Genomic DNA, 19,958 nt, shown 5'->3' on the forward strand with positions numbered 1-19,958 from the left:
TTTGAACCCATGCTGGAGCAGTGACAATGCTGGAACCTTAACCTGCTGCGCCACAAGGGAACTCCTGTCAACCCTTCTTTAGGTGCTTTCCCCGCCCCCCGTAGAAATTGCTGAGGCTAAATCATTGAGCAAGCATGCACTGAGTTCCACTTGTGTGCCAGGCCCTGTCCTGGGCAAACAGGAAGCAGGAATGAACATGAAGGACAGGTCCTGACCCTCGTGGAGCGCATGGTCTGGTGAGAGACGGTGAAGAAAACAATGAACCAAAATCAGATTATGAAAAGTACAATTAAAGAGACATGAATACTGTGTGAGAAAATGGATTAGAGAGGCATCGTTTTAGATGGGGAGTCTGAGAATGAAACACTTAGAGGAGGAAGAATGGTCTGCAGAGAAGTGTGAGTGTCGGGGGCAGAGGCCAGCAAGGAGCACCTCCGTCTCTGTCACACACATTGGACTTGCAGGTGCAGGGGCCCAGCCGCGTTGTACCCATCTTCCTCCAGCTTTCTCCCTTCTTTGGAAATGACACTGTTATTCAGTGGATGAAGCTAAAAATCCATGTTTTTCTCACATTCCTTCATTTCTCCTTCCATCAGGAAGTTCTTTTGATTCTACTTCTAAAACATAGCTCACTTTCTAATTTTTCTTCATTCTGTTACCAACATAGACCACGCCTCCACCGTCTGTCACCTAAACTCTCAGGGTCACTTGATTGTCTCCCCACCTCCATTTTTCTGCCCCCCTCACCACCACTGTCTGTTCTCCAAGCAGGAGCTACCGGAATCTTTTAAGAACTTGAGTCAGAAGATATAATTTCTTTGTGTAGACAGCCTTCATTGCTTCCCTATTGTCCTTAGAATAAAATCCCAAACTGTTACCTTCCTCTAACGTTAAAATATGATGAAACTACATTGAAAGATGTTATTTATCTTTTTATGTTTTATAATAGAATCCATAGGAATTGTTAACCTGTGTATTATCCCTAAAGAATCTATACTGCTGGGAGTCCCCATTGTGGCTCAGCAGGTTATGAACCTGACTGGTATCCATGAGGATGTGGGTTTGATCCCTGGCCTCTCTCAGTGGGTTAAGAATCCGGTGTTGGTGTGAGCTGTGATCTAGGTCACAAACGAGGCTCAGATCCTGCCCTGCTGCGGCTGTGATTAGACCCCTGGCCTGGAAACTTCCATATGCCACAGGTATGATCCCAAAAAGCCAAAAAAAAAAAAAAAAAGACTCTATATTGCTTTTTATCCATGCTGGTTTTATAAAAGATGAGACAAATATGGAAAACTCTAGCAGTGTGTGTGTGTGTCCATCCTCTGACTTTAGGCTGCCATTAACAGTATTGGGAAGGGAGCACATGGATTAATCTTTGCAAAGCTGTGTTGCTATTTTTCACAGACTTGTAAAGGCTTGGACTTCAAGGCTCCACCTTGAAGGGAGCTTTTCGCGTTGTTATCAAGTACACTGCTGTCTGACTTCCCTCCATCGAGTTCACCAGCTGCGACTGAGGTGCTCATGGTAATGAAAGAGGATCTCGTCCAGGTGGTAAACTGAGGCTCCAAGGTAGCAGCGGAACTCTGATAATTGTTGAGCTAACCGTCAGTGTATAGAACAGAATGGGTGCCCGGGGTGCACTCAGATCAGATTTAAGAGCTATTTAGGAAAAAAAATGTCTTTACGAACACTTAGCTAAAAGATGTTACTGATTTGTAAAGATGATGTTCTTGCTAGTGTTTATATTCTTTCTTTTCCCCAAAATGATTTAATGAGACGTCAGTGATATTTTAAGCAATATTATCAGGGACGTTGAGGTTCCCTGCTAACACAAACTCTAAGTGGGCAAAAGACTGAAAATCGATTTTTCTTTATATAGCAGTTGCTGACACAATACTAGGCTGATGATGCTTTGTTGAACTGAGAGCTAAATCCCAGAACGTTGGTATCAGAGAATTAGGAAGATCAGGACTGGACTGGGATAGGCCAGCTGCTTGAAGGGCTACAGAATGCTCCATTGCGTGATTGCCTCTGCTTTTTGTCATGAATGAAAGGTGTATAACAAAAATGTTGGTTCAAGGGAAGTGAGACCAAAGAGGAAAGAGAAAAAAAGAATTGAAGAAAGAACTGAAAAAGAGTTGAAGACAGCTTCTGGGTTGGAATGACCTACGTTTCAGTGTAGAGAATGAGAGACAAGCTCTACCTGTGGAGTGGCTGCTGCAGAGGGCAGTGAGGTGTCCATGACCACTGGGCTAAAGAATCTTTTGGCTGGGTTGAGGTCATCAGTTCTTTGAACCTCAGAGTGGCCTAATTTTTATTATTATTATTTTTTAATCATTTTGAGGGCCACACCTATGGCATATAGAGGTTCCTAGGCTAGGGGCCAAATCACAGCTGTAACCACTGGCCTACACCACAGCCACAGCAACGCCAGATCCGAGCCATGTCTGCTCTCTACACCACAGCTCATGGCAACGCCAGATCCTTAACCCACTGAGCGAGGCCAGGGATCGAACCTGCATCCTCATGGATGCTAGTCAGATTTGTTTCCATTTAGCCACGATGGGAACTCCAAGAGTGGCCTAATTTTTACACAAGGACCCCAAGGCCCAGAAAGGTTGAACAGCTTGCCCAAACTTATAAGCAATTAGGTCACCCTTGGGAAGTGACCCCTGTCAAGCAGAAGTCTTCTGTTCTGGAATAAACTCTCTTGTGGGACACGTCAGTCTCCCTGTCACCATCAGTGCTTTAGGCAAAATGAGAGTGATCAGGGATGTCGTCAGGAATGTTGCGAAGAAGATTCTTGCAAAAGGGTTCAATATCCTGTGAGGTCCCTTACAGCTTTAAATTCTATGAGTCTAGCTCTGGTTTCACTGGTTTAATAAGACAGTGTTCTCTCCCTGGCTGTCTAACTCCTTACAGAAACGGATATTTGAAAACATTTTACTATATTTTCTATTAAAATAACAATTAGCCTTCCATCTTAGCTACTTCACAGCGGACCATGTGTATCATTCATTTGAAGTATTAGTTCTCTGGCTAGTAGCCCACAGTTTTAGTTACATATGCAGTTTGATGAAATACCATTGCAGCATCTCACTAAACCAAAAGCTTGAGAAAACTTCTTGTTGCCAAGAGACCCTCATTTTCCCAGCTGTCAACCTGACTGATATTTTAATTTTTCTGCCCTGTAGAAAACTTCAGTCTCTTATCCAACAGATAAATGACCGAAGCCCCCAGGAAATGCAGCAGAATGTTTCTGTTTGCCAATGCAATAAATGCAGAAGCTAATAAATGTCTACTTCCATCAGGAGGAGGCGTGTAATGAGTAAATGATGAGAAAAAGAATTCAGGGAAACAAATGATCCGTCCAATCTAAGATGACAAACAATTTCTTAATAACTTGTCCTCTGGTTGGAGAGAGGGCTTTCACCAGGCAAAGAGGATGCCTGTTGAAACTAAGCCCAGCACAAGGCCATTTACATCTGGCTGCTGATGGCTTTCGTCTGGTTCCATTTGGGTCCCACTGAGCACTAGGCTGCAAATCAGGCCCAGCCTGGTTATGGCGGACTCTCTTTGCTCTGTAGTTTCTGTGAATGTGTGCTGGGGAAAGGAATCATTTCAGGGCCTGAGTCACACTGCTTACCCCAGATTTCATTTATATTTCGCATGTATCTTTTTAATAAAGGCCTTTTTAAAAACTAAAGATCCAGTCTCGTTCCCTCTAGGTGTGTTCAGATCACAAGGGGTTTCACAAGCACTTCTTTCCGATGGGGTGAAGATGTTACTCTTTAAAGCACGTTTGCGGGCGGACGTCACCTCTCACTCCCCAGGGCCTGCCTTCATGGAAACCCGCAGAATACCATATGCTTTGTCCCGCGTGGAGGGCTGCGTTCCTGCTTATGGGCCTTGTTTTGGAAGGACTCGCCCTAGGCAGAAGGCACAGTGGAGTAAATGGGATAGGCTTTGGAAGAAGAGTTGGAATCCACATGGAAGATGTGAGCAAGGGAGAGAGAGAGTCCCTGCCAGATCCAAAAATCATTTGATGAAGTGCATTTTATTATCACCGCTTTGTGGGATCTTTCTAAGAACATGTCTCAGAAAAGTATGTGGCAAAGATTGGCTACCAAACAGCAGCAGTTTTCGGGGACAGATTTTCATGAATATTTCTAGGAGATGACGGGTCTTCCATAATTATCTTTTCATCCCCATTCCACTCCTTCCCCCCACCCCCTGTTGTTATTGTTTTTAAATACAAATAAGGCATGTATGTTTTAATACCACATGAATGAATGCATTTCTGCATTTGAGGAGTGAAACTTTTAACCAGTAGTAGGGTTTAGGGCCATAATGCAGGAAAATGTTAATGAGTCCCCAGATAAAAGCTGGACAGAGGTGATACTGCGGGGCCCTTGGTGTACTTGGCAGCCTGTGAAATGTGCCTTAGATATTCAGGAATCCTGCACAGTCCTTTCTAAGGGAGAGCCATTATACCTGAAAGCTAAGACTTTTCAGTGTGCTTCTATTCACATGCATATTTCTATGCCTGATCTTTCAAAAGGCCTTTCCTTTGAAATACAAAAAGATAAACATGTCTTTGAAATGGATAGGTGATCCCTTTGCCACCTTTTTTGAAATCTTTCTCCATTTCATATCTGAGATTTTTTTTTAACCCTTAAATTAAGACTGACTTTTCTGCTCACCTGAGTAGCTTTATGTGCATTGCCAGCACTTAAGAGAATCACTGTCACAGTTATTACTAACATCTGGGTTTGGGCACAAAATCGATGAAAGGAAATTAAAACTTGAGATAGGTGTTCCCCCTGCATTAGATCTTATTTTGCTTGTGTATTGCAGTTCATTGTTATGTGATTGTTAAATAAATACGATAACCTTCATGGTTAAAGAAAATCATGAATTTGTCAAGTACTTACTGAATACCATCTTTTGCTTGGTATTAAAGAAACTACAATAGTTTTATTTTATTTTTATTACTCAAATGAATTTATCACATCTATAGTTAGGTAATGATCATAACAATCCAATTTCACAGGATTTCTATCCCGTGAAACTACAATATTTTTAAAATCTCAAGACCTACGGCCTTAGAGCCCTGGATATAGCGTGTCAGACGTGGGCTGATTTGGTTATAGCACTTACTGCCTTTGGGCCAATAAGCACATGTGTCCTGGTGGCTAAGCATACCATTCCTCACAGGTGCAATGAAGGCTGTAGCCTCTAACTTTACTTTCTCTTTAACTGGTTTTTACCATATAATCAGTTGAGGCAAATGATTGCTCCCTAGTCGTATTAGTTGTTGGGAGTCCAGGTCTCCACAAGCCTCTCGAACAGTTTAACTCTTGCTGTAATGGAATAGTGTTCTTTTGTAAACATGGTATCTCTAGAGCCTCTGCTCTTCCAGGGACTTTTTTTTTTTCCATAGGAATGTCACATCCCTGTAGATTGTGAGCGAAGGAATCATAATTACTAAAAAAAAAATTTTTTTTTTTAGATATCCCCCTCAGCTACTAGTACCTTGCTCTTAGGAAATGGTTGTTGGTAAATATCGAAGTGAACAATGACTCATTGAACAAATGGCAGAAGAACTGCAGATATACCAGGAAAAAAGAGGGTTTTAACCATCATAACTTAAAGTCATTTTCCGCTCCTCTTATAAAAAGTAATATGCACTGTCTCATCTGTATATTGGCCTTGTGAGTGGGTGCATTTGTAGTTTTGGAAAATGCCAGTTTTTTGTTTTTATTTTATTTCTTTTTTTCCTTCCTCAAGGGGAAAAAAAGGCTAAAAACAACTCCTGTTGTGCATTGGATGGGTCATCTGTTACTTAATTTTAGCAGTCTGTGACAACTTGACTGTTTAAGTTGCTTTTCGTTTTTCATTGTTATAAACTCTGAAAAAAATTTTTACTAAATTTTTCTAAACATCCATAATTATTTCACATATTTCTAGAAATGAAACTGGGTCAAAGACATTTGAGACATCTTGCCATATAAATTGTACCAATTTATGCTCTTACTAGGAAATTATGAGAGGAGCCCATTTTCTCATGCATTCATCGAAAGAAGATAGCCAGCCTGATAAGTGTACGGTAGAATGATTTTACCAATCTTTGTCTCAGAGATTTTTTCTGTGACCTGTCAAATGCTACTTTCATGGACGTGTATGTGTCAGAGACCCGCGCCCTCGACCTTTTCTTCAGTCAGGAGTTGTTGAAGAATGCTGTTGACAGTTTTAAATAATAAAAAGATGAAATTATTTTCAAATTTTGGCATGGGTTGGATTTTACACATTGTGTTAGACCTTGGAGAATGCACGATGCTAGGAACAGGAGTAGCTCTGCACGTGAGAAGCTGTCGTGAATAGCAATGCCCCTTACCTGCACTAAGCCATGGCCCTATTGAATATAGATATTCATTGTTTGCACTGCAGGGGTGAGCATCCCAGCTCTTGATGAGTGCATCTCAGAGGTTATGCACATAACTGTGAAAGCATAGTGATGACATTGTTTTGAAGCTGAATGCTTTGCCCTATCTGCATCTTCAGAGCACAGCTCATCAAGGCTCTTAGCGCGTAACTCTGGTGAGATCAGAATTTTTCACCATCTAATTCGCTTGGAGAGAGAGATGTGCACAGATTCTCAGCTTGTCTGTGGTACTCTCTGCTTATATGAGCTTCTTGTTTTCTGTAGGGTTAGAAACGTATTACCTTCGAACAAACAGATTGGATTCAATTTGTGGTTGGTGCTGAGGAGCAAAGAAACTATATATTATCTGTGAACGAGTTCCAAGGTCTGTTCAATTTTCAGGAAAGTTTTTCTTAAGGTAGATTTTCTGGCTTGCAGTGACTTATTGGTGTTGGCCTCAGGTTCTAGGCAAGAGTGAGAAGAAGGCAAGCTTTGTTTTTGCCTCTCCATCCTCTCCTCTCAGGCTCCCTTCCTGACTGACACCTCTCCTTCCTCCCTGGGAGTCACACATTACTCTACACTCCTACTTTTGCCTTGCAAAGCATTAGTCTTGCTCCTAACTATTTGGTTATGTGTCCCTATTAGGAAGTTAACTGACAGTAAGCTAAAGGGCAGTAAATGGATTAGCCTGGAGTTTCTCACCCTGAATTCTGAGGAAATAATCTCAGGTCTTCAATCTCTATGAGAAACTTTTCTCTTCCATCATTTCACTGATTATTTCCATGATTAGTATAACCAAATACTCAGTCACCAGGAGGGACCTTATGTATTTGAGCAATGCTAGGCTGCATGATAGGACTTACAACCCCTCCGTGGACTTTGCACTGTAACATGGCGCTCTTGGAGGGAGAAAGGAGGCCTTTATCTTTGTGTACTTGAAAAAATGGATTCGTTGTTTCTGTTTCTCTCTCCATTTAGCCTTTAAAGATGTCTTCACCCTCCCATCCCTGGCCTGGCCCCTGCTAGTTCTTCAAGACGCTCTTTGAATGAGTGAATTTGAGGCTGGCTGGTCAGAGGGCTGGCAAAGAAGGTGTAATGGGTAAGACAGATCATCCAGGAGAGCGTCTGTTGTAAATGCTTCAGATTTATTAGTATAACGTTGTGAAAGAGGGAAGAGCTAGACAGAGTTAATGATAAAGAAGCTCACACCCCCCTGCTTCTCTACGATAGGGATTATTGTTTACAGCTTTCCTTTTAGCCCATGGTGTTGAAGAGGACCCCGTGTGCATGAATGCATGCCCTTGCATGTGCTGGGCACGTACAGGAGAGTTTGTGTGTTAGATTTATAGTGTTCCTTTCGTGGTGACAGGAGACCAGCTAGGGCGAGATGAAGCGCAGGCCTGAACTGTTCATGCAATACCACCGTGACACATTTTGGATAGAGCCATCCGGTGGTGTGCTCTTAAGCGTGTACACTATGGCATCACCTCGCTGAGTCTTGCACAGGTAAGACTGACGGCCTCGAGAATGACTGTGTCATGTTAACACGGCCTGAGAAAGAGCGCTTCCTGCGCTGGTAACATGCAGTAATTTCAAAGTTTCTGTGCAGGACTTGCAAGACATCATGTGCTAACCCTCCTGATGACTGTGAAATTGCTCTGTCTCACCTCTGTAGAAAAGCAGTGAGATGCACAACCGTGTCAAGAGCTGAAAGGTCTTAGGTAGATAATATAGAAGTTGGAAAGGTGAGTGTAGAAAGGTAGAACTGTTTTATTTCAGGTAGAAGAGCTGTAGACAGTCGGAAGATTTAAGACCTTTTATTGACATTATTATAGAAAAGAAAAAGTGAGAAAAAGGAATCTGATTTGGGTAAATGAGAACTCTCTGTATGAGCAAGGTTAATGGCAGCTATGGGTGGGAGAGGGTCAGGCAGTAATTTCTAGTAAGTTACCTTTCTTGCATGATACCAGTTTAGGCATAATGCTCTTGGAAATTGAGGCCTCATTAATTTTCTTATAAAAATGATACAAGCCCAAGGTAAATACTGAAATTGTTACAGAGGGCTATTATTTAAGAAGGAAAGTATCTCCTCCTCATGTCACCTTTCCAGGCATAACACATTTTCATTGAAGAATATTTCTGGGTGTGTGTGTGTGTGTGTGTGTGTGTGTGTGTGTATTTATCATTTTAGAAGATAAGCCAATCAAATTGTTTTACAACTTTGTTTTTCTTACCACTGGGGCCTCTTTCCATCCATATCAGTACAAATAGTGGATCTCCTTTCTTTCTCAAGGGGCTGGAATAAAGTTTTGTTAAGTGAAGAGAATTCTGTTAAGAAGTTTGAATTGTGTGACAGGAGAAGCTAGAGAAATTAAAAGGAAGTTAAAACAATCAACTTAATAACTGGCTCTGAAGGATAGTTAGGCACTTCAGAGAAATATAGGGCTTTAGAGACTCATTAGAAAAACGACTTCCTAGAAATAAATAAAAGATCACACTTTTATTGTGTGGCTATGGTCCTATGGCACTGTAATTATTAATTATACATTTATTTGTGTTTCTTTTAAATTTATCTGTCTTCTCCAGTACACTCTAAGCTCCATAAAAGTAGGGCCAAGTATCTTGTTTGCTCATCATTACATTCCAAATTCTTGGCCTAGTATCTGGCACAGACCTTCAGTATTTGTAGAATGAAGAAGTGAAAAATAATAGGAAACTTAGGGTGCCAAATGAGTGTTTGGTACAGATGTCTATTTAAATTGCTCAGATGAAGAAACTGAGGCATGAGATAATGTAACTAATGTATAATTAATATAGTTTATGCAATGACAAAGCTGTCCATGAATCTAGGATTCCTATTCTAATTAGGAAACTAAATCAAGAAAAGAAAAAAAACCCTCAGGCTCTAATTAGTGCCTGGAATAAACCTAGAAGTGCCAGAAGAAGCTCTGAATAGCTCTGTTTCTTTATATGAGAAATAGTAAAGATGGAAAGGAAGGGTAATTACAAAAGCAGTTTATTAATTTTTGCCAAGGTGCCCAGGCGACAGTGGGGTTCTCATGAAATGTAGCTTCTTAGAGTTGGAATGGTTTGATGCTAGAGTTAAACATAGCTTTAGCAATTTTTAATTTTTTCTGCTCTTTGTTGGAAAAAGAGAGAGGCAGAAGGAAACAGATTTCTAGCAAGTGGAGGCAGAGTATGCCATGAAGGAAAGGAAAAAGCTGTTCCTCCTAGGTCATTGCATTTGACTTTATTAGGGTTATTCATGAGGTGTACCACAAAGGCAAACATAGCAAGGTGGACGGAAGGTCTGTTCCTCATTGATTGGCGTCTGTATCCTAAAAATCGAATAGCTTAAGTTAGGAAGTTTTTTTTTTTTTTCCTCCTTATTTAATAAGTGTCTAGAGGTACACAGTCTAGGGCTGACATCGTAGCTTCAGTGTCATCAGAGCCACAGGCACCGTAGGTTTCACCCCTGCATCCGAGCACAGGCTTTCCCCTCTTTAAGGTCGTCCCGTGTTCCTGGGTGGCTGCCGGAGCTTTGGTCATCAGATCTACATTGCAGACTAGAGGAAGGAGAAAAGCCAGAAGGGCAGGAAAGAGTCCCAGCTAGCTGAGGTCGGCTCTCTTTAGGCAGCCTACCCAGAAGTCCCATACAACAGTTAAAGCTCAGCCTAAGTAGAAGAATTTCAGGGAGGGTTGACCGGATACCCCGCTGAAATCCGGAGTTCTCTAAGGGAGGAGGATGAGATGTTGGGATGAGCTTCTGCTACTGTCTTTTCCACAGGGAATCTTCATTGGTCTGTACCACAGAACGTAATAGCGTTTTTGATTTGTTAGAAACTGCTAAATTTGTCATTTGTTATTGATGACTGGTGGTATGGATTTGAAAAAAAAAAAAAAGTAGGGCTGAGAAAAATTAAGATACAATTATAGATGTACACAGATGGTTCTAAGCAGAAATTTAGGGATACTCAGGATAAATACCTAACCTTTTAAGTCTATTGGTTACCCAAAACAAACACACAGCTTACACAAAACAAAGCATTATTCATTGTTAGAAACATAGAGATGAAGTTCAGATCCATCTACCTGATGATCATTCTTCAGGCTGGTGCATAGTTGTGTCGGTAAATTAATGGGGATCCAGGCTCTGATGGATTGGCTGGGGAGCCAGGGGGTGTTGGCAGGAGTAGTATTGTGTTGAGAACCGCTGTCTTCCACAAGGGGAAGCCAGGCTCTCTGCCAAGGACTGAACTTACATTCTCCCATTGATGCAATCACCTTGGAAGATAAGGTCCTCGTTTTGTGTGTTAAAAAGTGAGACTCAGTTTAAATAGCTCAAACCATTCCTTGGTGTACCTTTTCGAAACAGAATACTGCATCTGATATACCATGCATCTGTGCCAGTGCTGGCAGTTTGCAAGCTATTTAAATACTGGCTTTGACTTGACTGTCTTATAGATAGAATTCTCCTGAGCCCCCAAGGGGTTAGGGGAAAATGGATAGAAGGAAAGAGTCCCAACAGTGGAATCAAGGCCACGGGTGTGAGGAGTGCCAATAATGGAAGATTCTTCAAGATGCCAGCTCCTCTATTCAGAGGCCACTAGAAAAGGGGGACCTGAAAGTGATCCCTTCCACTGCTTTTCTGCCAGCCTGTGACAGTCTTCAGCGTGTACAGGGAGACAGGGAAGGCAGAACTCACACCTGCCAGTAGGCTGGCTGATAGAGGTTTGTTGGGAGAGATGCTGAACCTGCTTGATCAACTAAACTTAGACAATTAGTGATTTAAAAGAAAAAAAATCTATAGCTCTTTAAATTGTGGTAAAACAAAGTCGGTTTGATTCTGTGTAATTCTGTAAAAAGACAGGATGGTTGAAGAAGCATAAACTTTTTTTGGCCACCCGACGCCATTCAGTAAATAACTGTCTCAGGGCTTCTATGCCTGGAATCATATCCATGCTGCATTTGCAGTATTAAATTGTGTCCTCAGCTGCCTAGTGCTTATATCGAGGGAAACATCCTTACCTGCCTCCAGCTGCTTACAGGTTATAACATTGCGCCTGCATGAGTAATACAGCAAAAAGTGTAAATAAATTAGTTTTGAATCCAGCTACTTAACAAGAGCAATGTTCTTATTGACACTGGCACCAGGAAGGCTTTTCTTGGTGTTTGTACACCTAGACCTTTGTTTGAAAGAGCTAGCCAGGTAGGGCAACACTTGTGTTCACATGGTTGTTAATGGTAATTATAGATCAGCCTGGAAAGAGGAGATGCACACCTTCAGTCCCTCTGCTCACATCCAGACCCAGACTTGCTTCTTCACCCATTGGCTCCTCTGAACATCAGCAGGATTGCCACCCTCTTTGAATGGACAGTGCACAGGAGTGTTAATCCCCTCTGACAAAGCGGGTCAGGCCAGCAGAATTTGAATTGTACCTTGACGTGATGTGTTATGTAGCGTCTTATAAAAGAATTGACAAGAGCTAGTTAACGCATTTTTCTTAGGGTCTTTTTGATTTGTTCTTTTCTTACATGAAACAGGTATTCTCATATTCGTTGCAATAGAACAGAATTAAGATTCAGAACCTGAGAAATACTGCACGACTTTTGTGTGCATGTTTTCTTTTAATCTAATTTAGAACTTGAAAAGATGCTTTTTGACTCTAGCAATAGTGTGTGTCTGTGCATGTGCATTTTAAAATATACTTTTAAAGGGAGACTCTGGAAATGGAAAATGGCAGTATGTCACACATTCCAAAACCTGGGCCGCAGCCAGCCCAAAGAAACTTGGGAATGATGCCCGCTCTTGTTGATTCCCATTTCCTTCCTACACTCTCGAAAAACTTTGTTCTCGGGCCTCAGAATACCAGATGGGTAAATCCCCCCCACACCCTAAATTAGAATTTTAAGGGAGATTGGAAAGAAATATTAGAATACTTGCATCTAAAAAATCATCCACACTGTTTTGTGCATGATTTTGTGCTGTCGCTTCAACTATCTGTGGCAGGTATGATAAATTGGCTCAATAAACACCAATTTCAAGTTCCTTCCTTCTCTTTCTTTACTCTAGAAGTGAGAAAATAAAATTACTCAATTTCTCAGCCTCTTTTGCAGCCAGGGTTGTGTGATATATAATTCTGGCCAAAGAGATGTGAGTGGAAATCTCTGGAGAGGCCTTCTCTTCCCTTATTTACCTTCCCCAGAATATGGGCAGGATAACTGGAGATGTAGTAGTCTTGAGCCTGTGAGGACAAATGCCAAATGCTAAGGGTGCCCGAGAAGGGAATACAGGAAAGGGCCTTGTTATTTGCTAATGTCCTTGGCACCTGCATGAGCCCTGGGTGTCCAACCTTGGGACTCCTTCTTACATGAGAGAAGTAACTCCTTTACTCGCTTAAGCTACTGTCTGTAGCTTCAACTCTGAATGTTCTGTTTTTGCATTTCAACACAATCCTCAGCAATATCCATTTCCTTTTTGCAAAGCATAGCAGACTGAGGAGATTGTCGGTTTGTAGGAGACAAATAACAAATGTAGTCTGCACCTTCTCCGTGTTATTTCATTTACTTTAGACTTGTCTCTAAAGCATCCTGTTTTAAAAAGAGCAAAAGGTGGAATGCAGTTTAGAATGAATAGTGTCACTCTAACAAGTATTTCAGTAAGTTATGTGTGTCACGTAGGTATAATGATAAAAGGGACAAGAGAACTTTTGGGCTAGTTGGACAGACCACACGTAGACACGTATTGCTGGTGCAGTGTGGCAAGTGCTTTGGTAAAAGTCTGTAAGAATACGGAGAAAGGGCATCGGTCAGTTAGATTTTGCTGTATAGGAAACCACCCCAAACTTACTGGCTTAAATCACCATTTATTTATAAAGCACCATTATAAAGACAGCGCCATTTATTTATCTCATGATTCTGCAGGTGGGTCACCAATTTGGGCTGCTGTCAGCTGGGCAATTCTTCTGGTCTTGGCTGGGCTCACTCATGTGGAGCTGGCTGAGTTTTGGCTGGTCTGGGATGTTCTCAGCCAGGAAGACTTGTAGTCTCTCCTCCAGCAGGCTAGCTTGGCTTCTTGACATGGCACCTGGGCAGGGTTCCAAGAGAGTCCTGTGTTTGGAACTGGCACTCCATCACTTCCGTCACATTCCGTTGGCCACAGATTAAAGTGGTGGGAAATAGACCCTACCCTTTTATGGTGAGGGAAGCTGCAAGGTATGCAAAGGACACGAATATACAAAAGAGTAAAGAATGGTGACCGTTTTTGCAATCTGCTGCAGGGAAGAGATCAGCAGTAATTTTCTTGAAGGACTTTATCTCAGATTTTTAAAACGTGAAATAATAGCGTGCTCTTTTTTATTAGCACTTAATTAAAATGATACCATCACTCACCATCAGTTCTAGAATCATTTTCCAAATCTTCAATTTCTACTTGTTTCTTATCTTTGGAACATTAGAGCTCCAGCCGCTGGCCTACAGCACAGCCACAGCAACACCAGATCCGAGCTGTGTCTGTGACCTGCACCACAGCCCACGGCAATGCTGGATCCTTAACCTACTGAGTTAGACCAGGGATCGAACCTGCATCCTGGTGGATCCTAGTCAGGTTGTTACCACTGAGCCATGACGGGAATGCCTGTGATTAATAGCAGCTAGCATTCATGTAATGATCACTCTATGTAGATCTAGATACTATTCAAATAGCTTTACAGGAGCTATCACATTCACTCCCCCATAGAGTCCCATTAAGCTGTTACTGTTACCTTCCCTGCTTCACAGATGAGAGACAGTTCTTGTGCTTCATTCCACAAGTGTGGAGCCATTGCCTGTCAGTCTGGCTCCGAAGCGCACGCCCTTCACCACCACACTGTTCTGCTAAGAATTGCTCACCTAAGTGCAGGATGCCGTGAATGGCATCTTAATGTGTTTTTAAATGTATTAAAAGTTGTGTTCAGTGGAGTGTCAGTCTCCCCAGCTCAGTTTGTTGCCTGTGTATTTAGTAGCTGGTCCCTGATGCCTTAGCTTGGAGGAAGTTTTAATATAGAAAATTTTAATATATTTTACTATAATAAAATAAAGTTTTAATGTAGAAGGAAAAAAATGCCTGTTGTTTCCAGTGATGCCTTGTTTTGTAATATGGGTGACAGAAGGGAGATGTTTCTGTCACCTATATTACAAAACAAGTTGTTATTTTGGAGATAGTTCACCTCCTTCAAACTCCTTTCACTCTTCTTCGACCAAAAAAAAAAAAAAAAAGATAAGCCCTTATCAGGTTTTTTGATAGTGCTAAAACATCTAAAAGATACTGTCAGTCCACTTTGAATTTGAAAGATCTGCCTTCTCAAAAAGAGTCTTGGTATGGAAAGCATGTTCTATGCTTGCTTCAAACAAAAATGCATCTTTTAAAGGAAGAAACTAATAAATTAGGCTTTTAATATTTGATTTAAATCACATTTACCTGCCACAAATCCCTATTACTGCTGGACAAATGATGTCAAGTATTTCTCCTGCTGTCGATGGAGCAGCAAACTATGCAGAATGAATCTGAATGAAGAATTTTTAGACTTTAGGTTGAAAAGGACCTCGCAGGCATAGAAACAATGGGACCCAAGCAGTGATCGTTCTTTGAACGCCCCTGCCCCCATCAGGTCATGGGCACCTTCCTCTCCCTCTTGTTTTTGATTCTCTTTTTAGGGTCATCTCACCAGTTGTTCCTCTCATACCTCATACAGTATGAGGACTTGTCAACAATACAACACAGTTTGGAAGGGGGTATATATGTTTCTTTCATGTTCACACACACATACAATTGCTTTGCGTACGGCCATGTTTATGTACACAAGTATGTAAATATACAGCTTCATGTATCTCCACCTCTGGAAATAGCAATGTGGATGTTACTTATTTGAAGCACAGACCACATAGGTCTTAAAATTTGGCTATGTGAAAAGGATCAGACAAAAACATACAATTGATGTACGTGTGTACTAGTACAAACTAGTAAAAGTGATGTTATTTGGTTAAGGGTTAGTTAAATAACAGCAAACGTAGTTATAAGGATGACATTAAAGTGACAGTCATTTACAATTAGTAAGCAAAATTAGGGGCATGTCCAACCTATGAGCATACCAAAAAAGATGTCTTTTTTAAGTGATGTGTAAAGACTCTACAGTAGTTTAGCATTCAAGAATATTTCTATCTCCACTTAGCCAAGCACTTCCGCATATATCTGCTTCACATACTTACATGTTCTAGCTATACTGAATCAGTTGTTGTTGTTGTTGTTGATAGCTCCTTTGGGGAATGAGGGGAGTAGTACCTTTTTTTGTACATTTAGCCATTGTAACAACTGGCTCTGTACCCACACCTTTTTTTTTTTTAAAAAAATATGGCAGTGCAGTGAAATCTCTCTGTTCCCTTTTATGGCATTCTGCCCCTCTTGTTGCCTTCTACCACCCACACATAAGTGCCACCATTTAGAGATAATCAACAGGATTTGCTATTTACTGATCCTGTCTTTTTGCACTTTTCCAAACTAAATTGCATCATATCACTTTTGCACTTTTCCAAACTAAATTGCACTTTTCCAAACTAAATTGCATCATATCACTTTTGCACTTTTCCAAACTAAATTGCACTTTTCCAAACTAAATTGCATCATATCATATCTACAACTTGCTATTTTTGCCCCATATGTGTGTCCAGTTCATTCTTTTTCATCACTGTATAGATTTCCACTTTAGGAATACCCAATATATATTCATCCTTTCTTCTGCTGACTGACATATTGGGAATGTTTTTGTTATTTATTTATTTATTTTTGCATAGTTTACTTTTTAAAGTAGTTCCTGAGGTCAAAGGAGATCTCTACTTTTTCTGAACTCCAATAACAATATCATCCACTTTTAGCTTAGCACTTACGACCTTCCATCGTAATTATTTGTCAGTTCTCCTGTAGCACATGGAAAGCTTCCTGAGGATCTGATTCTCCAAGATGGACATTATTGGGATAATAAGAATTTGCTTTTGTTAAATAAATAAGTGAATACTTAAATGGATCTAATGCTATCTTCTTATAGATGTTGTGCGTGTTTGTGTTTATTTTCTTAGTTGTTGTGTGGTGTTGACTTTTTAAGACTTTGCTTTGTTAGAAAGATTTATGCAGTGTCAGAAACTGGTCACTGAGCTAGAAATATGGAGCATAAATTAAAACCTAAAACTTTAAGAAATTCTATGCTAGGCTTGCAGGCAACACAGATACACAGGTTTTGTGTGTGTGTGTGTGTGTGTGTGTGTGTGTGTGTGTGTGTGTTTAATGTTGAAGGAGAAAGTTTAACAAAATCAGCAACTTTGTCTGCTTTTGGCATTACAAAGCAGAAGGTATCTCACTAATTTATATTATGGCAGAACTCTTGCTTTTCTGTATGTTTTTGTTAGAAAGTTAATATTTAATTTTGAATCTGTACTCAGGATGGAATTACCCAAATTAGTTCTCTTCCTCCAAAATTCTTCTATTTGGATGTTAATCTTACCCTTCAGAAACACTGAATAGGTTTCACAGGTCTCTTGCTTGTCTTATTTGATTTCTACAGCAGCTTTGGCAAAGGTAAGCAGAGCTAGTATCATCCATATTTTCCAGATTAGGGACATGGGCTGGAAAGCTGGGGGAGGTTGGAGGACTTGCTCAAGATCACAGAACAGGACCAGAAACCAGATCTTTCAAACTGGTCCTGGTTCTGTCCAGGTATTACAGTTTCAGTGCTTAAAATAAGCAAAAATATTAATCAAAATGGTTTTGTTTTGCCAGCACTTTAATAGATGATTCAGTAACATAATGGCCATTTGACAGTTCATCATGGTAATGCGGGGAATTTCTCATCATTGTTGGTGTTCCATTGGTAACTGCCTCTTTGCTGCCCTCTTATTAGAAGGGTTCAAAGAAAAACTGAAAGCAAACATTGCAAAAGAACATGTCATGATTGGTGTGTGTATTTTTAAAAAGAGAAAAACCTTGTAAGTGGAACTGATAGGAAGGAGTGGCACAACCTAAAGTTAAAATATCTGAAACAAATGGATTTTTGATCACTTGAGACCCACAGATGAATTAAAATCTCTCAGCATATAGACTGGCGCAGCTGATCGCTCACATGGTAGTTTTTTAAAATGCAGAAGCAGTATGCTAGAATATTGTCTTCATGTCAGAAATGCAGTTTCATGCTTGAAAATGATAAAAAATTACAATCGATCCTTACAACTGTTCTGTTCATCTTTATTGATCAGGTGCAAGAAAGATAAATCGCAGCTCAAATAAGATTATAGTAAATGTTAGCATCGTAGGGGACTCTAGGTTGATAGAGAGCCATTCGTCATCCCAAATGGTGACCTGTCCATTGCTCCAGCCATCCCGAGTCTGCTGTCTAATCACATACCTATTGATTTTATCTATATCTACAAACCTGGATGTGACTGTCATTGGGCAACCCAGATTGTTAAATGCAGAGGGGTCACTGGTGTGAAGAGGATTTCATTTTCATTTTCTTACCAACCAACAATGATTTATTAAAAAATAAACTACCCCAAGTCATGCATGTGAAACCTGAGTGATTAGGGGAGGAAGGGACACAATAGACCACCACATTGCATTGTGTTCCATTGTGCTGTGATGCATTTTGCAGGATATTTCATGGAGTCCAAAGACTCATAGGGTCCTGTAAGCCACACCCTGCAGTAAGATAGGTTTCACAGGAACTAGCCAGAATGGACCATTAATTTTGCTGCCTGAGGAAAGGCATTACTTTGTTCTTGCAACTTGATTTGTTGCTTATGTATTCATTCATGTAATAATGGAAACATCTTTAAAAATAGGTTATCTAAATCTGCCCCCTTGCTTTAATTGGCTATAAATGTTGATGCTCTTATGGTCATATGGAGATGATAGAACTAATTCTACTCCATCTTGAAGACAAAACTACTGTATAAAAAGAAATGACCCTTTAATGTCCTAGGTGGAACACTGGAATATGTAAATGTGATATGTGTGAATTTCATATTCAAACTCGAGTCATCTTACAGGATCCAATCAGGGAGATTCCAAATAAAGGGGATCAAAATAATCTCTCAAAAATACATTAGGAATTTTCTCAGGAGGCTCAAATAACAATGAATTATAACTGTGAACATTTACTCTGTATTTACAACCTGAATACCAACAACTGTACTGTTATTAAATGGTTAACTTTACATGTATCTTTGTAAATATGCATGCCACTATGCAAGAAATGTTTTTCCTACTGCTAAGTGCCTGAAACAAGATTTTAATGTATTTTTTGAAATCTTAAGTCTTGTCCACATTTTGTCCTCTTGGATAGTGAAAACCCTGCTGTCAATCTGTATTCACAGAGCTCAGAGTTCTACAAAGTCACCACTGAGCAGTACCAGAAAGCCGCTGAAGAGGTGGAAGCAAAGTTCAAGTAAGCTTTTAGTGTCTTACCGGTATTTACTCTTCTCGACAAGATGAAAGTACACCTTTATTGCTCCTTGAGCAGAATGTCATCTGGTATGTTAGCCCTCCGAAATACGTGGACGTGTGTTTGGATCCAGGTTGCTGTCGTGGAATTCAAATGCAAAGAAAGGGTCTTTGTCGAAAGCGTGTTGCAACTTAATTTTATCAACTCAGGAATTTGAAACCAATGATGATAGACTTTTCATTTGGATTATTATATAGGGTGGGATGCTGTTGATGATGAAGATGATGTTAAATTGCCACCTCTATTCACAGAAACACAGAAACCATTCATTTTATATAATAGAATGATGGGCCTGTCCAAATTTGAGTATCTGCCTTTCCCACACATAAGCTGTTTTCCTTTCTTCACATGTGCGTGGAAAGCATTTAAATCACAGACTTTACCTTGCCCTTGATTATGAAGGTGATGTTCAATTGCTACCTGTAGTAATCCTTGGAAGGTTTAAATGAATGTTCTGTACTTGATGGATCAGAGTGTCCATGACCTGTAGCCCTGTACTCTCCCTTTGCTGCCAGTGCTCACATTACGTAAGAAGACCTCATTCAGAATTTTTCTGAGTGTATAAATGGTTCTGTTGTATAAGCCCTGTTAGTCACACATGTGCAAATTAGTGAAACACAAAAAGGTGTTTTGACAGGTTTAGTTGAAAGATTGTGTTGGGCTCTGACCTCCTTCCTTGCGCATGTTTACAAGCATTTGATAAAATGATTCAACCCTAAGGTGGAATGTTATTACTTTCTGCTCTAGCACAGTTTGTGTGGTAATGGATATCAGTGTTATTTTAATGTTGATTTAAAAATATATTTATACGTATATATGTATTTTTTTAAGATGGTTTGAGGTATATTTAAACGGACAAAAAAAACCCTCCAGTCTTCCTTAGTGAATTCTCTCTTTGGGGCAGCCGGGAAAGACCTTCTCTAAATGGGCCATAAATCTCCCTCTTGAGGTTATTGTGCTGTCTTCAGGATTTAGATATGGAATTGGATAGATTGGTTTTTAGAAGG

At 40.4% G+C, this 19,958-nt stretch overlaps 1 protein-coding gene across 3 annotated transcripts in view; it reads left to right on the forward strand.

Annotated features, from left to right (window-relative positions):
* The window catches only part of CHCHD3 (coiled-coil-helix-coiled-coil-helix domain containing 3), a 276,415-nt gene that overhangs the window by 199,959 nt on the left and 56,498 nt on the right, over positions 1-19,958 (forward strand). For all 3 annotated transcript variants that reach the window (XM_047763786.1, XM_047763784.1, XM_047763785.1), the window contains exon 6: positions 18,824-18,894. In XM_047763786.1, the coding sequence (XP_047619742.1) occupies positions 18,824-18,894 (71 nt within the window). The remainder of the gene's footprint in view (positions 1-18,823; positions 18,895-19,958) is intronic.

This window comes from Phacochoerus africanus, chromosome 16 (genome assembly GCF_016906955.1).
Source record: "Phacochoerus africanus isolate WHEZ1 chromosome 16, ROS_Pafr_v1, whole genome shotgun sequence".
Taxonomy (NCBI): domain Eukaryota; kingdom Metazoa; phylum Chordata; class Mammalia; order Artiodactyla; family Suidae; genus Phacochoerus; species Phacochoerus africanus.